An 11,306-nucleotide genomic window follows, 5' to 3' on the forward strand; every position below is an offset into this window, starting at 1 on the left:
GAATGAACCAACAGATGGAAAAAACCTCTCTCTCCTTCTTTCTCTCTCCCTCCCTCCCCCTTCAAATCAATTAAAATAAATGTTTAAAAAAAACCAGCTCTGGACTGTTGATGAATGAAGACAAGAGGAAGGAGTGATCATGTACTCGGTCAAGTTCAGTTTCCCCACAGTGAGGCCAGTAGAGACCATTCTTAGCTTGAGAATTTTTTTTTTTTTTTTTTGACAGGCAGAGTGGACAGTGAGAGAGAGAGACAGAGAGAGAAAGGTCTTCCTTTGCCGTTGGTTCACCCTCCAATGGCCGCCGCTGCAGCCGGCGCACCGCGCTGATCCGATGGCAGGAGCCAGGATCCAGGTGCTTTTCCTGGTCTCCCATGGGGTGCAGGGCCCAAGCACCTGGGCCATCCTCCACTGCACTCCCTGGCCATAGCAGAGAGCTGGCCTGGAAGAGGGGCAACCGGGACAGAATCCGGCGCCCTGACCGGGACTAGAACCCGGTGTGCCGGCGCCGCAAGGTGGAGGATTAACCTATTGAGCCACGGCGCCGGCAACTTGAGAATTTTAAGAGCAGATTTTCCAGGGCTGCCCCTGGACAGGGCCCTTGGTGACTCTGCTCCACGTCTGATTTCTCCCAGCCTGAGCTGCCACAGTCCCTGGAGGACACAAGGAGACAAGCTCCAGAAATGGAAGCGGCTGTCTGCCTGTGTCTGCCACCATCTTGCTTTTCACTCACCTGCAGAGTAACTGGGCAACGGAACCCTCGTTTTATTAGGCATCTCCCGATTCAAAGTTGTAAAAGCGTGACGCAAACTAGGAGAGTATGTTTGTCCTCCAGGGCCTTGCCATGACAGCCTAGAGTGTGACAAGGGCGCTTCCTTCCTCACTTGAGTGACTTCCCCAGCGGGTGCAGAAGGGACAACTAGGTGGAGGAGAAGTGGGGGGGAAAAGGCAAAGTTTCCAGTTTGTATTGTGGTCTTGCTATTTTAAATTGGGAGATTCCTAATAAAAGAAAACAATGGTTGTATTGTGCGTGACACTGCAGGGTGTGCGCAAGGTGTGAATACCAGGCCTCAGCCTCCTCCCTGCCCAGCTGGCATTCCTGCCTCGCCCACCTCCGCCTGCTGCCCTCGTCAGAGGCCTCACCGGATCCTCCAGAAACCGGCTGTGCCAGCTGAGTCATGCCCACGACATTTTGGCGTCCGTCCGCTGCCCGGCATCTCTACCTGCTCCCCCCTCCCTGGGTGTCCTCTCACATCTGTCTGTCACTTCCACATGGGGTCAGGAGAGCAGAGAGGTGGGGAGAAGGGCACTGGTCCATGTTCGGTTGGAAAACCCAAAACGTTTCCCTGTAGCAGGAGGCTTGGAGGGGAGGGAAGACCCACGCACGTCCCTCTGGAGGTGGCCGGGGCCTGCACAGGTCCACTTGTGCTGGAGGACCGCTTTCTCGTCTCAGGGATGGGGCTCATCGTCCAAGCTCATCGTGAGTCTTCTCCTTGGAGCCCTGAGTCCGCATCGTGCTGCGAACACCGAATCCCTGAGCTGGGCCACTGCCAGTCGAGGGACGTGTATTGGCTCGCATTGTGGAAGCTGGGGCGTCAATGCCAGGCTCTGACAAGGACCTTTCTGCTGTGTGGGGACAATGGAGGAAAGCAAGAGTGGTGGCAGACAGAAAGGAGAAGGCTGGATTTGTCCTCTAGCAGCAGCAGTCCCGTCCACGAGGGTGGAATCCTCACGGCCTACTTTACTGTTTTTTTTTTTTTTTTTAAGAGAGAGAGAGAGAGAAAAACAGTCAGACAGTTCTTCTGTCCACTGGTTCACTTCCCAAATGACCGCAGTGACCGGAGCTGGGCTGATCTGAAGCCAGGAGGCAGGAGCCTCCCCTGGCTCTCCCAAGTGGGTGCAGGGGCCCATGCACCTGGGCCATCTTCTGCTGCTTTCCCAGGCACATCAACAGGGAGCTGGATTGGAAGTGGAGCAGCCGGGACCTGAAACAGCACCCATATGGGACGCCAGCACCCATATGGGACGCCAGCACTGCAGGCTGCAGTTTCACGCACTCCCTACTTTACTCTTAAAAGTCCTAGCCTTTTTTTTTTTTTTTTGACAGGCAGAGTGGATAGTGAGAGAGAGAGAGAAAGGTCTTCCTTTTGCCGTTGGTTCACCCTCCAATGGCCCCCGCAGCCGCCGCGCTGCGGCCGGCACACCGCACTGATCCAAAGCCAGGAGCCAGGTGCTTCTCCTGGTCTCCCATGGGGTGTAGGGCCCAAGCACTTGGGCCATCCTCCACTGCCTTCCCGGGCCACAACAGAGAGCTGGCCTGGAAGAGGGGCAACCGGGACAGAATCCGGTGCCCCGACAGGGACTAGAACCCGGTGCGCCGGCACCGCAAGGCGGAGGATTAGCCTAGTGAGCCACGGCGCCAGTCCTAGCCTTTTTTTTTTTTTTTTTAAGATTTATTTATTTATTTGAAAGAGTTATAGAGAGAGGTAGAACCAGAGAAAGAGAGAGGTCTTCCATCTGCTAGTTCACTCCCCAACTGGTCGCAATGACCAGAGCTGTGCTGATCTGAAACCAGGAGCCAGGAGCTTCTTCTGGGTCTCCCACATGGGTGCAGGGGCCCAAGGACTTGGGTCATCTGCTACTTTCCCAGGCCATAACAGAGAGCTGGATCAGAAGTGGAGCTGCTGAGATTCAAACCAGTGCCCATATGGGATAACGGCGCTGTAGGCCAGGGTTTTAACCCACTGTACCACAGTGCCAGCCCCAACTCCTAGCTTTTAATAATGTTAAAATGGGGGCTGGCACTGTGGCATAGTGGGTTAAGACACCAGCATTCCATATGGTTGCCTGTTCAAGAACTGGCTGCTTCACTTCTGATCCAGCTTCCTGCTGATGCACCTGGGGAAACCAGTGGAAGATGATCCAAGTGCTTGGGCCCCTGCACCCACGTGGGAGACCAGGATAAAGCTCCTGGTTTCTGACTGGCCTAGCCTAGGTCATTGCGGCCATTCGGGGAATGAATCAGCAGATGGAAGACCTCTTCCCCTGCCTCTCCCTCACTCTCTCTGTCCCTCTGCCTTTCAGATAAATAAAACAAATCTTTTAAAAACTGGACAAACGAATCAATGGTGTAGGAGTTGAGTCGGTCAGTCTGGGAAGGGCGCCCGTGCTGGGAGGGGTTGCAATGTCTGGTTCTCTGAGCTGGGTGCAGGTTACATGGGCATGACCAATTTGTACAGATACACCGTATCCTCCTGTGCCCCTTTCCATGTCGATAAAAAAAAAAAAAAAAAAAAGGAACCCGCCTATTGTCTTCGTCTGGGCTGCTATGAAAAATGCTATGGATGGGGCGGTTTTAAGCAGCACACAAACTTGTTTCTCATGGTTCCGGAGGCTGGGATGCCAGGTTCCAGGGCCTGCACCTCTGCTGCCTGGTGAGGGCCTGCTGCTTCCTGCTTCCTGGTGCACAGATGGAGGGTTCCACCTTCACCACCTAACCCCACCCCCAAGGCCCCACCTCCTCACACCACCACCCTGGGCACCAGGATTTCAACACTGGCCTAGGGAGGCAGTGGGGAGGGGAGGGGGGAAAGAGGACATAGGCACTCAGACCACAGCAGCTTGAACTGCGACTGCAGCAGCTCATCAGCGCCATCTTCCACTGAGCTGGGAGCTCCTCTAACGCTGGCTCCTGGCGTGTGGCTCCTGTCCTTGGCACAAAACTGGGGGCTGGGCTTCCCACAGCCGTGCTCGGCACAACAGGGGGCATCCTGGCCATCCCTGTGCTTATTTCTAAATGCTCTCAAACCAGCCCAAGGCGACATGGAAACCCTCTGGCTAGCGGGTTTCTTGCCCGGCTTGCATCGTCTGCGGCTCCTCCTTCCTCCCCAGCACGTCTGAGGCCTTCCCCACCCTCAGAGGCTAAGAACAGCCTTTTGTTCACTGACAGCAAGAAACCGCAGTCCCAGCAGCTCTGAGCGCCTCCCACTACCCTCTGGGCACAGCCCTACTCAGACAGGGCACAGAGAGGAGAGGGGAGGAGGGGGCTGCAGCTGGCTGTGCCTGGAGGGGGCAGGCAGGGCACACCGGATACAGAGTCCACATGGGGCAAGGCACCCACAGGACCACACCGCCCGCCTGGCCACGTGGCCTCACATCGTGAAGGAGCTGGACCAGAGGAGTCCACGCGGACATGCCAAACCCCAGTTACACCCACAGGCTGAGCAAAATGTGCTGATGCGCGTCTCTGGCCGTGAAATACCAGGCGATTTGTTTTCTTCTTTTCTGCATTTTGCAAATAGTCTCCACTAAGGTTACACTACTGATGTGTTTGTTGTGTGTTTCCAAGCACCGAAAGTCCGATTCTTTTTTTTTTTTTTTTAATTTTTATTTGACAGGCAGAGTGGACAGTGAGAGAGAGACAGAAAGGTCTTCCTTTTTCTGTTGGTTCACCCCCTAATGGCCGCTGTAGCCACAGCCCGCCGGCGCACAGCACAGATCTGATGGCAGGAGCCAGGTGCTTCTCCTGGTCTCCCATGCGGGTACAGGAGGACCCAAGCACTTGGGCCATCCTCCACTGCACTCCTGGGCCACAGCAGAGAGCCGGACTGGAAGAGGAGCAACCGGGACAGAATCCGGCGCCCCTACCGGAACTAGAACCCCGTGTACCGGCGCCGCAGGCGGAGGATTAACCTAGTGAGCCGCGGCACGTGCCAGAAAGTCTGATTCTAAAACGAAATAGAAAAGTTTGGGGGGAAAAAAGAAAGAATAAAATGAAATTAACATTTAAATACAAGCCCAGAGGGGTCCCCGGTGCAGGAAGGGTGTAGAAGCAGGGCAGGGCTGTACGAGCTGCCGTTTCCCGAGCCCGTCTGCGGAGTCATTGTATGCTCTTCTGGCGCCCTCTGCTGGCCGATTCAGATGACGCCTCTTAATTTGGTTTGCAAAGGGCTCAGAGGCAAATCTGGCCAAGGTGCGTGGAGTCCCAGCCAGGATAAAGATGGCATAGTATACACAGGCCAGTCCTGCCCCAGACTCATCTCCAGAATCCACTTTTGATTTTTTTTCCTTGCAGAAATGATCGTACCAGGGACGCCTGAACAAGTCCCTTCTGCACAGGCCAGATGCCCACCCAGTAGTGACGAGCCGCACACCCCATGGGGCCAGCACTGCACAAGCTCCTCTCCCCACCTGAAGAGGGGAAGGCTGTCCAAAGAACCCACCCACACTGAGCTCCTGTCATCTTTGTCGGTGGATCCTGGGCCTTGAGGCTATCTCGATCCTTCACACATCCCCACGTGGTCCCAAGCAGCCGGGAGAGCTGGGAAGTCCTCGAATTTGCCTCCCCACCCAACACCAGTCCCAGTGGAACAAGGCTCCTCCCTCCCTGCAGGTCCTGGCAGTGGAGCCTGGGGGCCTCCAGGCAAACAGGTGCCCCCTCTCTGAGCTGACCTTTCCCCCAGAGGCCGCCTGGAAAAGTCCACTTTGCCGTGCGGAGCTGGACTTTGGGTGCACAGACAGCGAGGTGGGCAAGCTGTCTCTGCTGCAGACAGGGACAGGAAGGCTCTTTCCAATCTCATCCGTCTCTAAGCTCCATCAGGGGCTCACACAGTCGGTCGTTATCAGTAAAGAATGAGGTCTTCCTGCCCAGGACGAAGGCGTGGTCCCAGAGCCCCTGATTGGTCCCCCTGGGGGGAGGGGAGGGCTGCCATATTTGGAGAGCATCAAGGCCGCCTCCCCCAGCAGCTCCTATATAGCTGGGTGGCCCGGCAGCTGGAGGACCCTGCAGCTCCTGGCCCCAGAAGCACCCCCAGCAGAGAGCCCCAGGTAGGTGGGGGAGAGGTCTCATGGTTGGGGTTGCTGGCTTTTAACTGGGTCTCAACCCCAGACTGAAAAGCTTACTTCCCCCTCCCCACATCTGGGGATGGGTGCCCATGGGGGACCTTGGAGAATTCCTTCTTCACTGGTCTTGCATTGCCACAGTTGGGTGCTACACTAAAATGCTGCTTGAGGGCTGGCTGGTTGGGATCCTATTTGTCTTTTAAGTCCTTGTCTATAAAATCCTTCTTTCTCAAAACCACATTAACTTTCCTATGTGGACCTACACACTGATCTCTTATGTTATTCTTATTTAAAATTTCTCCTGTGACGTGGGGCCCGGCCCCCTGTTTAGGAGGCCAGTGAGTGATTGGCTCACACTCTGGGTTCACTGTGAGTGGGGGCAGAGGGGGGTAGGGTGCTTGAGCCCACCCTGAGGGCAGAAGTCTCTTTGAAGTCTGGGTGTGCTTTTCAGCTGTGTTTAGACTTCTTTGAAAAACAAACAAAAGCACAGTATCTTGTGTGGCCCGCAGCATTGAACATTTTTTAGCCAGGGATCTGAAAGTCACTTTGGGGGGTGCTGCAGGGGCTGGTGGGTGCGTCTTAGGGGCTCACAGCAAACTCCCCACCTCCTCGCTGTAGACCTCTCCCGGGAGGCGGCCGGGGCTTGCACCGCTACAGGAACTCCTGCTGCGCCCTTGATCCATGCAGGGCCCCAGGTGCTGGAAGCCCTGACTGTGGCCTTGGGAGGTGATTTCCACAATAGCTACCATAGCTCCCGGGGCCAGACGCGGAGAGTCACCAGGATCCGGGTGAGGGAGGCCGAGACAATTCCACCACCGGCCCTTCCGATGTCCTGGGGTCCCTCTAACCAGGGACCCTCTGGTGTCCCCCCAGCCCTCCTGTCCGCCCCTTCACCTCACTCCCACCACCCCCCAAGGGCCTTGCTCTTGGCTCTTCACTCAGCTCAGAGGTCGTCATGCCCAGGGAGTCACCCAGCACCAGATCCCAGCGCTGCCGCCTCCCGAGGCCTGGGTGGGCAGTGAGGCATGGCTGGTGGCTCCCGGAGCACAGCCTCAGAGCTGAGTTCAAATCTGCCACTTCCTACTGTGCAGCCTTGGGCAAACCCCTTAGCATCTCTGAATCTTGGTCCAACTTTCAGAAAATAGAGACGATAATGTATCTACCCCATGTGACAGCTGAGTTACAGGAAGGCTTATCACAGAGACTGACAGTGCTAAGTGTACAATCAGAGGCTAGTGGCAAGGCAGGCATTTGGGGCGGTGGGTTAGCTATCAGTGGGAAGCCTGCGTTCCCTATCGGAGTACCTGGTTTGAGTCCCAGCCATTCCACTTCCAATCCAGCTTCCTGCTAACAATGCCAGTGCCCCCTGGGAGGCAGCAGGTGATAGCTCAAGCACTTGGGTCCCTGCCATCCAAGTGGGAAATCAGGATTGAGTTCCAGGCTCCTGGCTTCAGTCTGGCTGTTGTGGCCATTTGTGGGAGTATATCAGTGCATGGAAGATCCCTCTTTGTCTGTCTCTCTGCCGTTCAGCCAAAATGAAAATAAATAAATAGATCTTTAAAGCTAACAGGATGAGCAGCGGCACATGGCTCCTGGGGTTGAGAGAGGTGAGGATGACATGGGCATGCCTTGACCTCTTAGATAGGGAAAGTGAGGACCCCAAAGCCGCCTCTCTGTCTTTCCCTCTACGCCCCCAGGCTCGTAACAGTTAAGCCCGTTAGGATCAGCAGCCGGGGACTTTCTGAGAATGATGGTAGAATGTGGCGGAGACAGCGCCGGCTTAGAGCCATAGAGAATGAAGAGGGAAGATCAAAAGTGGCATCCAGGCCCACAAGCACTTGGTTCCAATGCTTGTGCCATGTTTTCCTCCCAGGGCCCCCTTGGTGTGAAAAGACTTGACAGTACCAGAAAAAATCCTGCATGCACCGGGTCATAACTCATTTACTGCCGGTTCAGATCCTAAGCTTTAGAGCAGCCACTTTCAGCTTCAGGATCACAGCCCCAAGCAGCCCCAATTCCCGGCAAAAGCAGAGAAACTTGTGTTTGCATTGACCCCACGCGGCCGCCCACGGCAGGGATGCCACCCGTGCGCCCCCAATCCGGAGCACTGGGCGGGGGTTGCCTGGGTAGCCCGGTTGGGAAATTAACCAGCCCGGCCCTTTCTCCTGCAGGTTCTGACACCATGAGGAAGCATCTGGGGGCATGGGGCTTGGCCATTGTCTGCGTCCTGCTCTTCAGCCATCTGCCCCCGGCCAAGCCGAGAGGCATAAAACACAGAATCAAGTGGAACCGCAAGGCGCTGCCCAGCACGGCTCAGATCACAGAAGCGCACGTGGCCGAGAACCGCCCCGGCACCTTCATCCGCCAGGGCCGGAAGCTCAACATCGACTTCGGGCCGGAGGGCAACAAGTACTACGAGGCCAACTACTGGCAGTTCCCCGACGGGGTCCACTACGACGGCTGCTCCGAAGGCAACGTGACCAAGGAGGCGTTCGTAGCCAAGTGCGTCAACGCCACGCAGGCGGCCAACCAGGGGGAGTTCTCCCGGGAGAAGCAGGACAACAAGCTGCACCAGCGGGTCCTGTGGCGGCTCATCAAGGAGCTCTGCTCCATCAAGCACTGCGACTTCTGGTTGGAAAGAGGAGCTGGAGTTCAGGTCGGCGGGGAGCGGCCCTTGGTGCTTGGCCTGCTGCTTTGCACCTGGCTGCTGGTGAAGTAAGCCGGCGATGCTGTGCGCTGAGGGTCCCTCCGTCCCCCCAAACCCACGGCGTTCTGAAGGTACCAGAGTGGTGACTCCTCAGTGCTTCAGTGCTCATCCCCAGGTGTGGCCCTTGGTGTTTGCTTGTACCTGGTAAATGCATGCGTGTGTGTGTGTGTGTGTGCCTGCGCGCGTGTGTGTATTGGGAGGGTGGAGCTGTGTCCTGCTCATCACAGCATCGCACATCAATGCTCCAAGTGGAATGTCTGGCACATTAGGCAAAAAGCGTTTGGGGATTCCAGGAGAGAAAGCGTCGGAGCTGTGCCAAGCCCCCCACAATTCTTCCCAGCCACTCTCGGGGTGAGGTGTTTCTCCCATTTTATGGGGGAGAAAACAGAAGCCCAGAGAAATGAAGTAGCTTGCCCCAAGTCTCCAGCGAGCCAGTGGCAGAATCCGGACTTGGCCATGTCCTGTGAACCCCAGGTTTTCTGCTCTGTCCCGTCCCAGAGCTGTCACATACATGTCCACTTCAAGGGCCAGATCCACATGTAGCTCTAAGGAAACTGTGACATCTCCACTCGTAGAAATCAATGAAAAGACCTGAGCCGACGGCTGGGTAGCCCGCTACCTGGGAGTTGAATTGACCCCTCCTAATTCAGCTAAACGATAGTAAAGCTTGCAGGTAAAGCCAGAGGAAGGCGCAGACGCCACACGGTGAGGCAGTGTGGCCAAGCTGATCTTCAGAGCTGAGCAGATTCAGAGCTTGGTGTGTCTGTGGCCTGAAGGGATTTTTCCCAGAAGGGTAAGTGCAGCTCCAGGGCCTGGGTTTCTGTGCACCCACACGAGTGTCTTTAGACCTGCTTTATCGGGCACACTTGACAGTCTCTACCGGTTCTTTCAACTACTTGCCAAAGAGGTTAAACAGATGCAGGGTCTTCAGGGAGATCCAATGAGAAATCCACCCATGCTATGACCCAGTGTTGATTTGCCACCTTATCCATTAAAAATGCAATGTAACAAATATGAACATAGTTTTTTTAAAAAATCTACTGCCCTAAGAAGGCAGCCAGCCCTCTGTGAATCCCAGAAGCCGCTGAATCCTCGGAGCAGGTAGACGCTGATGAATGCTATGGATTCTCTTGAAAGAGTCCAGAAGGGGAAAATACGGTGTGACCACCGGGCAGTTTGCCCCAAGCGTTTGAGAACCGGGGTGCTGAGCATGGGGGCTCTTGGGCGGAGTTCCCACTGCACGCGTGTCCTTCTCAAGGATTCAGTGGTGAGGTTTTCACAGTGAAGCAGGTCTGAGCGCCCTGGCTCCTGCTGCTGTGTGCACCTGCTGCGCCCACAGGCAAGAAAGAGACACAAGACACACACAGGGTATTTCTGGCATGCCCATTTGTTTTTCAAAAGAAAACAGTAACAGGAGAGAAAGGAGAGAGAGAAAGGAAAAGGAGGAAGAAAAAGGGAAGGAGGAAGAGAGAGAGAGAGAAACTTAGAGGCTGTTGTTGCCATGCCAAGCCCTGACTCTCCTAAGCTCAGTCACAAGGATACTCACAGCCACACAGGCAAAAGGCTTCATTCCTGCTGGGAAAGGCTCAGGCCCCGTGTAAGCCACGTTCTGCCATTTGTTAACGGTCCCACAGACCAGATGAAAAGGGAACACGAGGAGAGCGTGCCGCTGTGGTGGGCATGTCCAGTCTGCCCGTGGAGTCTTTCACCGATGCTCCCTGAGCCCTCCCACGCACATTCACAGATTGCCAACGTGGGCTTCGTGGGTCTGGCTTTCCGCCTTAGCAAAGGGTCATCCAGTGTACTCTCTGTGCAAAACACTGGGGAGGGGGGCTCTCGATTGCTCCTGATGCTGGCGTGTTCCAGCGAGAGTAACTTCGCCGACCACTGCTGTCTTGTCCCTCTGAGCCCGGACTTTGTACTGTAGAAGTTGATTGTAACTGCCACAGAAATCTGCAATCAAAAACTCACTGTAAGCCCAGCATCTGATTACGCCAGCGCTTTCTTATGTTTTTCCCTGGAACCTCCCAGTCCTACCCATCTGCCTGTCCAGATGTACAAATCGGTCATAGTAATACAGGTGCGCTCTTACAGTCCAATGCTTACTTCACCCCGTTCAACGCCTGCCCCCTCGTTCTCCTATGAATTTTGTTCTTTTACTTCCCTGCCCCCATCTTCCCCGTCCCACTCCCTCCTTGTAGCCTGAGATGTAGGCTCCACCCGTTCACTCTGCTCAGATGTCTACGCATGATGTATTTGTTTGATTGTGTCTTTTTAAAGCACTGTAAGTATACGTATACTATTCCTTCCTCTGCAGTTTGCCTCTGTAACTTAACTCTGCATTATTAAACTCTTTGGGTAACAGCTCACTGCCCAGTTAGTTCATCCTTTTAGACGGCTGTGTAATACTCCATGGTACAGTCGTACCATGGGTGGCTTACTCATTTCCTTGTTAGAGAACCTTCAGGCTGTTTCCAGTTTTTTTGCCACTGCAAACAATAAACATCCTTGTACATACGACCCTGCCATCGGGTGCTTTTATTTCGGTGACATCGATTCGCACACGCCGAACTGGGGAACAAATGAGCACATTCTGTTGTGCAGTTCCCATTCCCACCGGGAGGGGGTGCTATGGCGTTCCCATGTGAGCAGCCACCTTTCCCACACGTAGTGCTGGAGCCCCCTTTCTGCCTCTGCAGGGGGCCCACCTGGAGCCTCCCAGGTCATCAGCCCCTGAAGACCACAAGCAACCCCCAGGCTA

At 55.2% G+C, this 11,306-nt stretch overlaps 1 protein-coding gene across 1 annotated transcript; it reads left to right on the forward strand.

Annotated features, from left to right (window-relative positions):
* Positions 1 to 5,741: 5,741 nt before the first annotated feature.
* On the forward strand, positions 5,742 to 11,065 carry PRND (prion like protein doppel). The gene is made up of 2 exons (XM_008256271.3): positions 5,742 to 5,823; positions 8,010 to 11,065. Exon 2 carries the CDS (start codon positions 8,021 to 8,023, stop codon positions 8,555 to 8,557), a length of 537 nt encoding a protein of 178 aa, XP_008254493.2. The 5' UTR covers positions 5,742 to 5,823; positions 8,010 to 8,020; the 3' UTR covers positions 8,558 to 11,065.
* The last annotated feature ends 241 nt before the right edge of the window (positions 11,066 to 11,306 follow it).

The sequence above is a fragment of the Oryctolagus cuniculus genome, chromosome 11 (assembly GCF_964237555.1).
Source record: "Oryctolagus cuniculus chromosome 11, mOryCun1.1, whole genome shotgun sequence".
Classification (NCBI taxonomy): domain Eukaryota; kingdom Metazoa; phylum Chordata; class Mammalia; order Lagomorpha; family Leporidae; genus Oryctolagus; species Oryctolagus cuniculus.